Source organism: Meira miltonrushii, assembly GCF_003144205.1.
Source record: "Meira miltonrushii strain MCA 3882 unplaced genomic scaffold FA14scaffold_1, whole genome shotgun sequence".
NCBI lineage: Eukaryota > Fungi > Basidiomycota > Exobasidiomycetes > Exobasidiales > Brachybasidiaceae > Meira > Meira miltonrushii.
In genome coordinates this window covers 267,405-282,384 of record NW_020289943.1, presented here as the reverse complement: position 1 = coordinate 282,384, position 14,980 = coordinate 267,405, and the positions used below count along the sequence as shown (strand labels likewise).

Sequence of the window (14,980 nt, the reverse complement as noted above, 5' to 3'; positions counted from 1 at the left end):
TTCTTATTCATCTTCCCTTTGATTCTCCAACCCTGGTCGCCATCAAATTTGCGGGAACACTCTATAACTTATCAAGCAAAATAGGTGGCAAGAACCGGTCTCATATCAATCCCTTTTACACTCTTCGGTTAGCACGGTTATGCAGCATTAAACAAGCATTCGATATTTGTAGATAGCAAGTCTTTCTTCTTTTTCTCCTTCTCGCTAAGCAACTTTTACACTTTTTCCGGTATACAAACACACACACTCTTTTTTTCCTAGAACAACACCGTATGCGATTGCTTCAACAGCCCAGTCTCATACATTAATTGATATCATTATTCAACAATGGAATCTTCTCTACGAAAGCGTGCCGCAAAGGCAGATTCAAGCACAACCCAAACCACAACAATTGATGGAGCTATGCCAAATATCGAAAAGGCCGAGAGCACGCCTGCATCTTCACCTACACAGATATTATCTCTACCAAAAATGGCATTGCGCGGATTGGCAACAAGGGCATCACAAAATCCGATCGAAGTAATTGTTTCGATTTTCATTGTTGTAACATTGGCATACTTTCAACTCGTTCATGCTCTTGCTACTTCGAACTTTTTTGAACCTTTGTCAAAAGAAGCAAGCGGCCTCGCCGCAAGAGCTTCTTCTGTCGGGCGACCGGAGCAAAGTGCGGCCGGATCTCTGTCAGCCGCATTTTGGGACCCAAAGCCAAGCACATTTGCTGGCACATCGATCAGTCAAGGTACCGTTTTAGTACGTAAAGCAGGACAGAAGGAATGGACACCAATCACAACTACCGAAGAATTGGGAGATATTCAAGATGAGAACAGCAAATCTTTACGATTTATCGTTGAACCTTTTGCTGTGGCAGATGCTCAAGTGCAAGCCGCTCCAATCTTGGGAAATGTGGCAACGAAATTGCAAGAGCAACTCTTGTCATCTTCAGAAAGTGTGGCTGACAAGCAAATTGTTCAACCATTTGCCGTGCGCGATACCGATTCCGGTCTGGTTGGATATGGTTTTGGTCGCATCAGCGAGTATAGTCAAGATCATTGGAACGAACGTCACCAGCTCCTCTCCAAAGCGGACGATGAGGACTTCTTGGGATCTTTGATCAATGACAGCATCTCCGAACCGCATCAATACAAGCAAGGCAAAAAGGCAACCCAAAATGATGCTGATTTGCAACTCTTGGCCATCTTTCCCGATGCAGATTTGCGGGATTTCTTTTCAGCTCAAAACGCCTCAAATGACGTTCGCACCGTTCGTTGGATGGGATATGCAGTTTGGGCATTGGTCATGCGATTCTGGGCTTTGCTCAAGAGGGCTGATTCAGCAGATATCTTTGTCATGCTTTCAGCTTATTTGTTGATGCATGCAACATTTGTCAACCTCTTTATCTCTATGCGTAGATTTGGTTCGAATTTCTGGTTGGGTGCATCTGTTTTGACATCTTCCATTTGTGCATTTTTGTGTGCTTTGACGATGGCATACCTCTTGGGTGTAACCGTTGATCCAATCTGTCTTTCAGAAGCTTTGCCGTTCCTTGTCATTACTGTAGGCTTTGAAAAGCCATTCTTGCTCACAAAAGCAGTATTTTCCCACTCTGCAATCGCACCACAAGCAACAACCCCAAACAAAGCACACCCAAGCCTTCTTCTCTCCGCACTGAACGAATCACAACAACATGTTGAACGTCAAAAGCAACAAGAAGCTGGAGGAGGTGCACAAAATGATGTCAGCACTGGAAGACGCAGCAATGCAAGCAAAGATGCTCACATCACCCAAGAGGAGAGCTTCGTTCGTGCTTTGACAGCTCGGTTGAAGTCAGACTCTTCCCTCCGCTGGACTGCTCCCCAACCTGTACCAGCAAAAGAGGTAGTCGTTGCAGCTGTTGATGCTGTTGGTATGCAAATCGTTCGGGATTATGCTATTGAAATTGCTGTTATGGCCGTTGGTGCTACTTCGGGATTAAGTGGATTACGCGAATTTTGTCAATTGGCAGCTTTGATCTTGGCATTCGATTGTGCTTTCTTGTTTGCATTCTTGGTTGGTACTTTGACAATCATGGTAGAAGTACACCGTATCAAAGTGATGCGTGGTATGAAACGTGTCGTTCCCAGTACGCCACCAAATGTGGACTCCGATCATACACCAAGTTCTGACATTTCTCCCGTTGATGGAACATCGTCAAAAGCAAGCTCAAGGAGAGGCTCTAGTCCGGACTCTTTGGCTGAGAGCAAGAGACCAAGACCGTTGTGGCGTAAGGCTGTGAAATTGTTGTTAGGCAAGGTTCCGTTCGAGCCTACACGTCCAGGAGCACGGGAGAACCCGGTAGCACGATTAAAGCTACTCTTGGTCACAACCTTTTTGACCTTGCACTCATTGAACCTCGTCTCGACCTTGACAACTCAATCAGCTATCACACGACACCATTCTACAGATGGGCCAACTCTTTATCAATCTATCCAAGATTCCAGTAGAGTTTTACAAACTGACGCACAATCGAGCTTGATTGCTCCGCTGTTGAGTCAATTGTCAAAGAGCCAAGCAACCGACAAAGATCTCTTCGTAAAAGTATACGATCCTATCACCTTCATCGTTGCTCATCCATACGACTCTCCCTCGCAAAGTCAACGTAGCGTATTCGGCGAAACAGCACTCAATGCATCAAACGGCGGACAAGTTGGCCCTGATCTCACCAGCTCTTTGGGTGTGAGATTGGGCAATTCGCACGCCGGTATCACACGCAGTACAAACGCAAGCGGATCTCACTCCTTAAATGTGCTTGACAGCTTTATGAGCGGATGGACAGTGATTGTTGGCGACCCAGTCATCAGTAAATGGATCTCTCTGGCTTTGGTGATCAGCATTTTCTTAAATGCATACCTCCTCAAGGGAATTGCAACAGGCAATGCAGCCTTGGCCGAGGGCAATGCTGCCGGTGCTGCTGCCTTTGCCGCTGCACGCATGATCGGTGCCCACTTGAATCGTCAAGAAGATGGCGTCGTTACCGACAGTCCCCTGCAAAAACCTACGAAACCGTTGCAGAAAGATTCAAGTGCGGACAAACTTTCCGAATACCATCGCAATTTGGCAAAAGATGCTGCTTCTCACAATAAACCTAGTGATATCGTTATCAACTCGATCGAAAAGCCAGCCAAACGTCAAAGCACTACCGATACTATCCGATCACCCTCTTCTCAAGATGAAACCAACACTACCCCACAACAAGCTGTTATTAGCATCAACGGTATTTCAACGGATGATTCTGGAGAAGCACGTACTCTGGAAGAAGTGATCGAGATCTACGCAGAGGGTGCGGGTGTTTTAATGTTATCTGATGAAGAGGTGATTTTGCTTGTGCAAAAAGGAAGAATTGCTGGCTACTCATTGGAGAAATCTTTGCAGGACCACGAACGCGCAGTTCGTATTCGTCGTGCGACCATCTCTCGTGCAAGCACAACAAAAACATTGGAGCATTCACTCGTTCCACTAAATGGGTACGATTACGCCCAGGTTATGGGAGCCTGCTGCGAGAATGTCGTCGGTTTCATGCCTTTGCCGTTGGGTATTGCCGGTCCCTTGTTGATCGACGGACAAATGACACCAATCCCGATGGCCACAACCGAGGGAACTCTAGTCGCCTCTACCTCGCGTGGATGCAAGGCATTAAACGCTGCAGGTGGTGTAACAACCGTGCTCACTCAAGATGCAATGACCCGTGGTCCCGCAGTTGAATTCAGCACGATCACTCAAGCCGCAAAGGCAAAGAGATGGATCGATTCACCTGATGGAGCAGCAACGATCAAAGAAGCTTTCGATTCTACTTCCCGCTTTGCACGATTGTCATCTCTGCGTTGCGTAATGGCAGGTCGTACGCTATATATCCGATTCGCAACTTCTACCGGTGATGCTATGGGTATGAATATGGTTTCCAAGGGTGTGGAAAAAGCTTTGGCATGCATGGGAGAACGATTTGAAATGTCAGTATTGAGTTTAAGCGGAAATTACTGTATCGACAAGAAGCCAAGTGCGATCAACTGGATCGAAGGAAGAGGAAAGAGCGTTTGTTGTGAAGCTGTAATTTCTGGCAAAACTGTCAAGAGCGTCCTCAAAACATCTGTGGAGGATTTGGTTAACCTAAATATTAAGAAGAACTTGATCGGAAGTTCAATGGCCGCTTCTATTGGAGGTTTCAATGCACATGCTGCGAATATTGTCGCTGCTGTCTTCTTGGCAACTGGTCAAGATCCCGCACAAGTTGTAGAAAGTTCGATGTGCATGACATTGATGGAGGCCATTCCATCTAGTAGCGGAGTTGCAGGAGAAACAGATTTGCTGGTCACAGTTTCAATGCCTTCGATTGAAGTGGGAACTGTGGGTGGTGGTACAATTTTATCTCCACAAAGAGGTTTGTTGGAAATGTTGGGCGTGGCAGGATCATCAAAAGATGTGCCGGGTGCCAATGCACAACGGTTAGCAAGAATCATTGCTGCCGCTGTAATGGCCGGAGAGTTAAGTTTAATGGCCGCTTTGAGTGCCGGACATTTGATTCAAGCCCATATGAAGCACAACAGAAGTGTACCACCAACGCCCGGCAACGTTACACCAACCAGTTCGGGCAGTATGAGTGGAGGAATGTTTGGGTTAGCATTTGCCCAAACACCAAGCTCAAGAAGTGGTTCAGAGAGCACAGGAGGAGCAGGAGCGACGAACGGACAAAGGTTTCAAAGTTCCATGACACCCTTGGTTGCTCCACCTGTTGGAAGTGGATCACAATCGCGCGGTTCTCCCGTTGGAACGCTTTCGGCCAAAGATCGAAGAAGTGCTTCTATGGCTTGATCTTAGCTAAGCAAGCACACATCTATCATTTTACTCTTAAAAACTTGAGTTATCCTTTGTTTCGCATTCAATTTGTTATTTTATCGTAATTCAATCAGTTCAACAGAATATTAATTCGGTTTGCTTTAATGGCCGATGCATAATTTCCTGAGAAGGGTTGATCGGAGTTGTAACTTGCATGCATCCGTCTGCATTCTATGCATTAATGTTTTTTTGACGCGTGATGTGAGTGTCAACGGATAAATAAACAAAGAAATCTGGGTTTTATTTGTCCGTTTCAAAAAAAAAAAACATACGCTAATTAGATTCTCATGGTGGAAGCATGCAGCTGCAAAATGATCGACATATGATCTCATACATACATGAGTAACTTGCGTATATAATCAAAAATTACAAATGTCTAAATTTCTCCGATTTCCTTGATTTCACAAACAACGTTCCTACCTCTCATCCACATAGCCGACAAAAGATGACTACACTCGACAAACAATTTCAACATCACGATGCGAATCCCAATTATTTCGGAGCAGATACGCTAGAATGGGATCAATATCATCAATTCAGACCTTCTTATCCAAGAGAGTTATTTGAGATTATATTTGCATACCATAAACAAAACGGAAATGAATGGTCACTTGCGGCAGATTTTGGTAGTGGACCAGGAACAATTGCACCAAATCTACTAGAAAGATTTCAAAAAGTACATGGAAGTGATTTAAACGAAAGACAGATCAATCTCGGAAAGAGTGCACTTCAAGAAAAATTTGGAAAAGATCGTGTGGAGATGCACGTTGGAGCAGCAGGAAGTTGTGATTGGATCAAAGATGGTTCAGCGGATATATTCACTTCCGCAGAAGCTGTTCAATGGTTTGATTCGGATTTATGGATTGAAGAAGCTTCAAAAAAGCTCAAGCCGGGTGGTACGCTTGCATTCTGGTATTATTCTCCTAATTGCACAATTATCAGTCATCCCGAAGCAGCATTCTACTGCAACAAGCTTTTCAGCATCTGTAAGTAGATAAAATAGGAAAAGTCACAAGGGTATATGTGCTGACAGCTTCCCTCATAAAACAGTGTTCGAATCTGTCTGGTCCAGCGAAGGATTCCCACGCGGACCGGTGGAGGCTCATGCGTTGAAATTGAGAAATATCGGCATCGATTCCACAAAATTCCACAAAGAAGTTCGGCAATTTTGGCAATTACCCGAAAATGTAGCCGGGGTGAATGGATTAGGTGAAAATCCACCATCTTCCTTCTCTTTGGTAAAAGATTGTCCTGAACGTATCGCAAAAGATGCAAAAGTGATCGATCAAGAATGCAAAGAATCAAATTCTTGCTTCTTACAACGTTCTTCTTGGACAACAAAAGAGTTACTTCACTACATCGAAAGTTTAGGTATGCCAATGGATGTCTTATACAAGCATAAAGAGTACGAATCAACCATGGATTCTTTACATCAAATCGTAGGAGGTGAAAAAGGTACCTTCACCGTTGGATGGTGGCTTTCATTGGTAATGGCAACAAGGACATAAATATAGAGTAATTCACATGTTTATACAAAGAATAGACTTTTTTAATGAGTGTTGTTCTTGTTTGATTCATAGCCTGAGTTTGTGCCGGAACCGTGGTAGCCGTTCTCAACGCCAGATTGAACCAGACCGCTCTTTTCGTTGTTTGAAAGGAGGGAAAACTTGTCTTTGCTCTTGCCTTGGTCTTTCGATTCGTGTTCTGCATCTTTTGAGCCACTGTTACTATCAGTTTGCTTTTCGTTCGTGTTGTTCGTGTTTGACTTGTATCCGGAATTTGTACCAGAAGCGTGGTATCCGTTCTGTGTGCCAGATTGAACCAATCCGCTCTTGTCGTTGTTGGATAGGATTGATGTTTTGTTGCCTTGCTCATCAGGCTTTTTCTCTGATTTCTCACTAGACTCTTTGGTTGACTTTTCAGATGCTTTATTGGATGTGTTTGTGTTGTTTTTGTTTGATTCATAACCTGAATTTGTACCAGAGGCATGGTAACCATTAAAGCTGCCAGATTGAACTAAGCCGCTTTTATCGTTGTTAGATAAGATTGAAGTACCCTTGCCTTGTTCATCAGGTTTTTCATTAGAATCTTTGGATGACTTTTCATCTTTGGATCCTGTGCTGGAAGTGTTGGTATTGTTTGTGTTTGACTGATAACCTGAATTCGTTCCAGAGGCGTGATAGCCATTTTGTGTACCACTTTGAACTAAGCCACTCTTGCTGTTTCCTGAAAGGATAGAAATCAAAGCTTGATGTTGTTCTTCGCTGTCACCGTTAGAGCTTGATTTGCCTTGATCTTGGTTTTGTTCATTTTTGTTGTTTGTGTTGGATTGATAGCCTGAATTTGTTCCTGAAGCATGATAACCGTTAAAGCTACCTGATTGAAGTAAAGCACTCTTTTGATTATCGGATAAGATGGAAATGAGTGCTTCAGTATTACAAGGAGCTGAATGACTTTCGTCTAATCCAACAAAGACGAATGCTAACAAAGCAAGGAATGAGAGAGAGTAGCACTTCATATTGGTGTGAAAGGGATTGATGGTGGAGAGAAAGTAAGGAACGAACTCAAGATGGAAAGTATAGCTGATGGGACGTCATGTCTTCAGGGTTCTTAGGTACATTGCTTCTGTCATATTTTATTGTTTATTTCGTATCGTCTCGCTTGAAAGGAATAAAAGAGCAAGTTGTTTTTATTTTAGCGTCGATCGTCTCAAACACCAAACCGAAATTCTGATGCATAAACTTTATGCGCTGCGCGCGAATGATTGACGTTAGCAACGGCGGCGCGTTCCTTTGCCGTAGAAGCCGTTGAGCAAACATTAGCAAACATGTGAACGATTTCATTTCAACGTCGATCATTACATCAGACTGGTGTACCCCCTAAAATCATTTATCAGAATCGTCATTATCTCACAAAATATATACAGTAAACTTTAATGCCAGAAACTGTCAGACCTACGCAAAGGAATTGAAGTAGGTTCCTGATTAGTAGAAAGTCGACCGCCCACTTTTGGCGAACTGAAAGCAGAGTCTAATTCACTGGTACCAGCCGTGTGAGAGCGTTCGAAGCCGGTTTGCAAAGTACCTTCTTCGGCCTTTTTATGAGGTGATGAATTCTTTTCTGTACCCTGTTCCTGTTCTTGCAAACCATATTCAGATGTGTTGAAATTCGGCAAAGGAATATGTTTGATGAAAATTGCCAAAAACAGACCGATTGCGGCAAAAGGTACTAATACGGAAAATGCAACTCGCAGCGATTGATCAAATGCGTTCCTGATTTCAGTCTGTAGCTCTATTGGAGTAACAGAACCGATTGAAGTTGTTTTGCCAATTGCACTAGCTCCTGTAAATCCAGCTTCATATGCACCTGAAACCTTGTCCAATTCTTTGTTTGCTTGAGCGCTAAAGGCAACCAAAGTGATTGAGACACCCCAAATTGCACCGAAAGAACGAACGAAAGCAAATGTTGCAGTTGCACGGGCAAGATAAGCTGGAGGTAAACTTGCTTGAATTGGAGGAAGTGCTAGTGTATACATTGCACCAATTCCTAACGATGCGATTAATTGAAAGATGACCCATTGATACGTTGGAGAGAAAGAGTCCAAATAGACAAACATTCCCAATCCAACCAACATGAGAATTTGAGAACCAATAATCAGTGACTTATAACGACCAGTGATTGCCATCAAGACTCCGGCAATAAATGCTGCTGGTGTAGAAGGGACATTTGCGGGCAGAACATTGATGGCAGCACGTAATGGGGTTGCATCTCTTGTTTCGAAATAAAGAATAAGTGTTTGAATAGCTCCATACAACAAAATACCATGCAAAAATGTCAGAATAAACGAAATTGAACTTGTCCTTAATCCTTTTCCGAAAAACATTGCAGGATCCAAAACTGGTCTCGGTGCCAAGAACCATGAGCGTAAGAACTTGAACGGTAGCCATTGCAGAGCAAAGAAGCCGATCAGTCCAATAATACCGCAAACCAACGGTGCTACCACTCTTCCATCGTTCCATGCATACTCTTCACCACCTCTTGTCAATCCGATCAAGAGCGAAAGAGTTGAAGCAAATAAGATCAAGGCCGAAGTAGCATCACAATGTGCCCATTTCTCTCGCATTGTCAACTTTGGTGGTGGCTTGAACTTGTTTGACGAAAGAACAAAGGCAAGAGCAACGACACCGATGGGGAAATTGATCAAGAAAGACCATCTCCATCCAAGATAGCCTCCATGTGTAGCAAAAACACCTCCTACCAAAGGAGCAGCAATGGCAGCCACGGCAAAAGCCATAGAAAGCAAACCTAAGAAATAACCTCTTTCTGCCAATGTTGTCATATCCGACAACATCACTTCACCAATCGCAAGCATTCCACCACCACCTACACCTTGTAAGCCTCTTCCGGCAACCATTGTTAACATTGATCTTGCAACGGTACAAGGAATTGAACCAGCAAGAAAAATGACTATAGAAGCTAAAAGGGTGCCTTGACGACCAAAAGCATCAGATAGACCACCCCATAAAGGTTGAAAAGTCATCATTGCTAACAGAAAAGCAGATGTGATCCAAGTTGGACTTATATCTGAAGGTGGCATATCACCTGCAATCGTTGGTAAAATTGGAGCAATGATTGTCATATCAGTTGCAGAAAGGAAGCCTGTGATTGCAATTCCCATGAATGCTAACCAGAAATGACGATCTTTTGATCTTGATGCTTTGGCAACACCTTTTGCATGTTGATCGAGAAAGACACCAACTTGATAAACTGCTTCTCTCATATCGTTGATGTTACCATCGCCATTTATGTTTGCTGCTTCTTGGCGTCTAAGTACATTACCAAATGGTGCTGTAACAATCCTGCCTCCACGGACAGGCTCTGAATTGATTCGGTAGAGAGTTTCCTCCTCTTCTTGGGTGGGAGATTGGATTCTGCTGAGTGTAGTAGACGGTAAACGACTTCTACTAATGTTCATACTGCCACGTAAGGATTGATTTGGCGTTCTTTCATGTTGAAATGGGATTTCGTTTGGATTAGAGCGAATTGTCCATCTGCCCACATCAAACGAAGTTCCTAACTCTTCTCCACCTCTTTGCCTTGACATTGGGAATGCTTCCTGTAGACGATTCTCTGCTTCTTCGTCTCTAGCGCTGACAAAAGATTCTTCAGACCTTCTGCGAGGTTCGATTGAAAAGCTTGGTCTGACAGATACACTTGATTTTCTGTTTGTTTGATCTACAGATTGATTTACACTTTGAGGCATTGCATACAAAGATGGCACTCTTGATCCTGGTGTTCCTTCATTGCCAGCCGTCAAAGAGGCCATTCGGTTGCGTGCAACTTCATTGTACACGTCTATCGATCTTCTTGGTAGAGGTTCTTGTCTGGGAGAAGGTGTCAAGAAAGTTGTATCACGAAGAACGTCAAATGAATTTTGACGACTTGTATCTTTTGCTTTAGAAAGCTTTGTTGAGGAGGATTTTGTGCTCAAACTCATTTTGTTGTGTGATGGCTGTCAAAAAGGAAGTCATACAGAAAACAAAATTGCGGAGAACTTAAAAATTCAAAACAATCCCAATGTTTCTCGAGCCCGCGGATAAGGTTTCAAATCACATGCTCAAACTGTTTGCATAAGATTTATTTACACCCTGTCATTCTTGGCGATCATTTGCATAATTATGGAGAATGAAATGATTTCCGTTACATATGTACGAATACATCATCCTTTATTGTTGATGTAAGCGTGTTTCTTTGTATAGAAACATTTTTGTTTTTGTTTGTTGTGTAATTATTAGCGTATGATTTAGCGTTGAAATTCTTGATCGTTACTAGTATAATTTTGCCGTCAAGATGTCGGCATTTTGATTTATTTGTTCGGCAGAAATATACGCTAAAATACTGCGCAAAATCTGGGTTTATTGGATGCCATCAAAGGGTGCTGCTCTTTGATACGTCAATGTGAAGATCGAACGAATATGATTTAGTGTATGTGTATGGAACCTCGTCTTGTGAAAACGTCAACAAAAATGGCAATTCTAAGCGAAGTGAGGAGAAATTATATATCTTTAAAACTATTCTTTATAATTCCTTGACTTTCTTGCAATCATCTTAAATTTACAGACAAAATGGAAGTTAGAAAACACAAATCAGAGCGTGACCTTCGAGGTGAAAACAAAAAAGAGCAACAGCAAGGTCATGAATCTATCGGGAGACGATCAATGGGTGATCGACTTGACACATTTCGGGGTCGATTGAGTACAAGTATGAGAGAAGAAGGCGTCGATCAAGCACAAAATGACACCGAACAAGGCAGAAGAAGTGGCGCACAAAGTCGCGCCGAAACAATTCGAGCCGCTTCTCCTTTGCCAAACTTTACCTTATTTGATCTGCCCGGTGGTATGCTCTCCGGTCCTCTCAACGGTGAATTAGAATCAGGCAACGAAGAAGGCCATGATGAAGCTTCACAAGGTCGTAGATCGTTTAATATCTTTCGACCTAGCTTTGACCGTGGTGGAAATAGGGCAAGAGCAAGCAAAGATGGAAGATTAAATTCTACCCGTGTAGAACCATCAACTGCAAATAGATCAACAATCATTTCCCGTGCTGATGATGCTATCCATACGGACAAGCCAGAAAACAGACCTGAAAGAGTCCAAAGGAAATCCACTTCCAAGTCAGTCACTCCAAAAGGAGGATCATTGACGCCCAGCACACAACATGGGCAAACAGTCACGCCTTACACTCATGATGCTCGAAGTATTGATGAAGACTATGATGATGAACAAATGCGCAAGGCATCTAGGAAAGCATTGTTGAAAACCGACTTTGTCATTATGCCATTGATGGCGTTGGTTGTGATGTTGCAATATTTAGATAAGGCAATTTTTTCTTATGCCGCTTTACTTGGCTTGGTGACAGATTTGAGAATCACCATGGGTCAATACAGCTTTGCTGCCTCAATCTACTATATCGGTATGATTTCAGGTTTACCTTTATGGACTTTTGTTCTTCAACGTGTTTCTGCCGATCTCTCTACCGGTGCAACTGTTACCTTGTGGGGAATGATAACAATGACACATGCTGCAACACACAATTATTCTGGCATTCTTGCCGTTCGTTTCTTTTTGGGATTCTTGGAATCTTCCGTTACTCCTGCTTTGGTGTTGATTACTTCTATGTTCTACACACCAAGGGAAACGATTAGCAGAACAGCAATTTGGTATGCGTTCAACGGTGTCGCATTGATTCTTGGAGGTGGTTTATCCTACGGACTCTTATCCAATCCAAGTGTCATTAAATCATCTTTGGCGATTTGGAGGCAATTGTATTTGATCTTAGGTGGTATTACCATCTTTGTTGGATTGATGTTGTTAGCATTTATGCCTAATACACCCAATCGTACACGATTGTATTCTCCCATCGAAAGAAAGGCAGTACTGAGTCGATTGTTCACCCAACAACCGAAAGTGCAAGACAAAAACTCGTCCGGCAAATTGGCCACAGTCAAGGAAAGCAACGATGAAAGCGGAGTTCCAGTTGCACATACTCCTTACGTGAAAAAGACACGAAAGATTGCATGGTATCAATGGATCGAAGCAGTCTGTGATGTACGTTTGTATCTCTTCTTTTGTGGCCTTTTGGTTGGAAGCATTCCTAATGGAGGTGTAACAGCTTATAGTACTCAACTTCTTTCCGGCTTTGGATTCTCACAAGCAGAAACATTGCTCGTTTCAATCGCTCCAGGAGGCGGTCAAATTGTGAGCGTGTTGCTATTCATCATCACAGCTTTGTTGACAAAGAGCCGTATCTTAGGTGCAAATTTGCTTTTGTTTATCGCAATTGCAGGTTCAACGATGATGTATGTCTCAACCACAGGCAGAACGGCAAAGACTGTTGGTTATGTTTTGCTCAACTTTGGCTCCCCAGCTGTGGTTGCGTTGTACTCTTTCATTGGCTCTGCCGTCTTGGGCCACGATAAAAGAGTCATTTTCACCATCGTCTCTCAATTAGCTTACGCTTTGGGCAATATCATCGGACCTTTAGTGTTCCTTGAAAGTGAAACTTTGTTGAACTACCCAACGGCCAAAAAAGTGATCATTGGATCTTTAGCAGGTGCTGCTTTCACTTTGTTCTGTATTGGTATCATCCATGCCGCTTGGAACTACAAGCGAAATCTGAACAGAGACGACTCAGAGCTCGAACAACAAACACAAGGCCAGACTGGTCAAGACTTATCCGACTTTAAACGTGAAGATTTCCGATATGTGTATTAGGAACTCTGTAAAGACTATCTGTGTAGGAAACCAAAAAGGTAATTTGTTTAAATGTGAAACTTTATGTATTTACTGTGAATGAATTTTTACAACTAAAGACTCGAAACCATCGCTGTGGGAAACCATGAATTTATGATGTTTGAAACGTTATATCTACTGTGAATATAATCATTGCAATGGCGTAACGCATAAGGGCATTTGTGTACCTTGAGATTCCATTCCACGAATTCTAGGTCTGGTGACAATAACTTGTTTAGAGTCCACCTTTGTTGTTTCTGGTGGAGGGGCAAAAGAGAATGTGGCCAACAAAGTTGAAAGAATTGCTTTGAATTCTGTCAAGGCAAACTTTTGACCAACGCAATTTCTTGGACCAGCCAAAAAACTTAATGAATGACCCGGCACGCCAGACTGTAAAATTTTTAAGGGTAAATTTTCCCATCTATCCGGACGGAATTGATCGGCATCAGGACCCCAAAGATCTTTTCTACGGTTATATGTAGCAATATGAACGATAATCGCTTGTCCTTTACGAACTGGGATTTGATCGATCGTTTGACCGTGCTCTCCTTTGATTGGATATTTCAAAGGAATAATATCATCTTCGGCTGCTTCACGGTTTGTACTATGAACGGGTGGATTCAAACGCATGACTTCATTTGTCACATTGTTTAGCATAGGTAGAGCATGTAATTCTTCATAACTCAAATCGTCCTTTCCTTCTTGTTCGTTGATTTGCTGTGCTTCCAAAATTTCTTTTCGTACACTTTCCTGTATTGAAGGATGCATGGCTAGTTGGTACAGAACCCAAGTTAATGCTGTGCTTGTCGTTTCATGGCCTGCCAAGATAAGAGTTGTTAGCTGTCCCATGATTTCATGAGGCATCAACCGCTGGGATTGCTTGACGGAAGAATCTTCGTTTGCGCGTAGAACTCTCTCGAGAACGTCTTTTTCCGTTTCTGGAGGAGCAGTGCCTTCACGTCTATCTTTCAACATTTTTTGTGCAACACTTTCGACGGCGTCGTAACATGCACGAGCACGTTTGTTGAAAGAGGTCGGCAAAGGACGAATACCGTCAAAGATGCTGAATTGCTCAAAATGCAGTTGTGCGCGTTCTAGAAGTGTCAACTGGCCTACGTGAGTCATCATCTTGTTGAAAGAATCTGCAATCACGTCACCATTTTCACCTCTTTGTAAAGAATTCAACTTGTAGCTGAATGCACTTTCTCCAATGACATCTAAGGTCGTTCTGCTTGTCCAATGAAGAACGTCTACAATGGAGGGCACGGTAGCTTGATCGTTCATCTTCATCTTATCGTCCAAAAGCTTGACATCGTTTTGATTGATTGTTTCGTCATTAATGTATGCAGGAGAAAGCTCGTGAGCTATCGATAAGCGTTCTTTTGTCTTATTTTGCATTTTTGCATTTCTTTCTTCTTCCATTGATGTCTGTAGATGTTTAGCAAGAGCACGAGAATGTCTCCAAAACAAAGGTAAAAAGTCACGAATGGCAGATTGTGTGAATGTTGGATTAACGATTTTACGTTGACGTTTGTGAACATCCCCTTCTGTTGTAAGAACGCCTTCTCCCAGTAAGTTGCTCAATGCTGATCTTGCTCCAGAAGGTTTAGGGAATGCATAACAGCGTTGGTGCAACACATACATTAACGCACGTGGATCCGAAATCAATAAACGCTCATTTCCTGCTAATCCACGGTAAACCACTGCGCCTCCGTACTTTTCCGTCCATTCCATCTGAATGTCTCCGGGGTTGCCCTTTTGCATTTCTGTAGTAGGGTGGGAGCTATGTCAGTAACTGCAATAAGATTTTTATACCATTCAGT

The 14,980-nt window shown here is 42.9% G+C and overlaps 6 protein-coding genes across 6 annotated transcripts; 3 read left to right on the top strand and 3 right to left on the bottom strand.

Moving 5' to 3' along the window:
* Positions 1 to 21: 21 nt before the first annotated feature.
* On the top strand, positions 22 to 4,977 carry FA14DRAFT_159037 (uncharacterized protein). Its single transcript, XM_025498024.1, has one exon. It carries the CDS (start codon positions 328 to 330, stop codon positions 4,840 to 4,842), a length of 4,515 nt encoding a protein of 1,504 aa, XP_025356844.1. The 5' UTR covers positions 22 to 327; the 3' UTR covers positions 4,843 to 4,977.
* A 334-nt stretch (positions 4,978 to 5,311) lies between these two features.
* On the top strand, positions 5,312 to 6,374 carry FA14DRAFT_175853 (S-adenosyl-L-methionine-dependent methyltransferase; the record flags this gene model as incomplete). Its single annotated transcript, XM_025500618.1, has 2 exons — positions 5,312 to 5,852; positions 5,917 to 6,374. 2 exons carry the CDS (start codon positions 5,312 to 5,314, stop codon positions 6,372 to 6,374), a joined length of 999 nt encoding a protein of 332 aa, XP_025356843.1.
* Positions 6,375 to 6,395: 21 nt separating this feature from the next.
* FA14DRAFT_3752 (uncharacterized protein) lies at positions 6,396 to 7,494 on the bottom strand. Its single transcript, XM_025502258.1, has one exon. It carries the CDS (start codon positions 7,382 to 7,384, stop codon positions 6,416 to 6,418), a length of 969 nt encoding a protein of 322 aa, XP_025356842.1. The 5' UTR covers positions 7,385 to 7,494; the 3' UTR covers positions 6,396 to 6,415.
* Positions 7,495 to 7,798: 304 nt separating this feature from the next.
* On the bottom strand, positions 7,799 to 9,677 carry FA14DRAFT_183081 (MFS general substrate transporter; the record flags this gene model as incomplete). The annotated part of the gene is made up of 3 exons (XM_025501282.1): positions 8,233 to 9,677; positions 8,171 to 8,208; positions 7,799 to 8,149 (listed from the first exon to the last, which is right to left on the bottom strand). Exons 1-3 carry the CDS (start codon positions 9,644 to 9,646, stop codon positions 7,799 to 7,801), a joined length of 1,803 nt encoding a protein of 600 aa, XP_025356841.1. The 5' UTR covers positions 9,647 to 9,677.
* Positions 9,678 to 11,651: 1,974 nt separating this feature from the next.
* On the top strand, positions 11,652 to 13,139 carry FA14DRAFT_117360 (MFS general substrate transporter; the record flags this gene model as incomplete). The annotated part of the gene is made up of 2 exons (XM_025496228.1): positions 11,652 to 12,306; positions 12,370 to 13,139. The coding sequence occupies 2 exons, from the start codon at positions 11,652 to 11,654 to the stop codon at positions 13,137 to 13,139; spliced, it is 1,425 nt and encodes a 474-aa protein (XP_025356840.1).
* A 168-nt stretch (positions 13,140 to 13,307) lies between these two features.
* On the bottom strand, positions 13,308 to 14,921 carry FA14DRAFT_117139 (cytochrome P450; the record flags this gene model as incomplete). Its single annotated transcript, XM_025496215.1, has 2 exons — positions 13,308 to 14,521; positions 14,609 to 14,921. 2 exons carry the CDS (start codon positions 14,919 to 14,921, stop codon positions 13,308 to 13,310), a joined length of 1,527 nt encoding a protein of 508 aa, XP_025356839.1.
* Between the last annotated feature and the right edge of the window lie 59 nt (positions 14,922 to 14,980).

Bases quoted from the DNA above. Each gene is read 5' to 3' on its own strand.
- FA14DRAFT_159037 (XM_025498024.1), top strand. From the start codon at position 328: ATGGAATCTTCTCTACGAAAGCGTGCCGCAAAGGCAGATTCAAGCACA.
- FA14DRAFT_3752 (XM_025502258.1), bottom strand. From the start codon at position 7,384: ATGAAGTGCTACTCTCTCTCATTCCTTGCTTTGTTAGCATTCGTCTTT.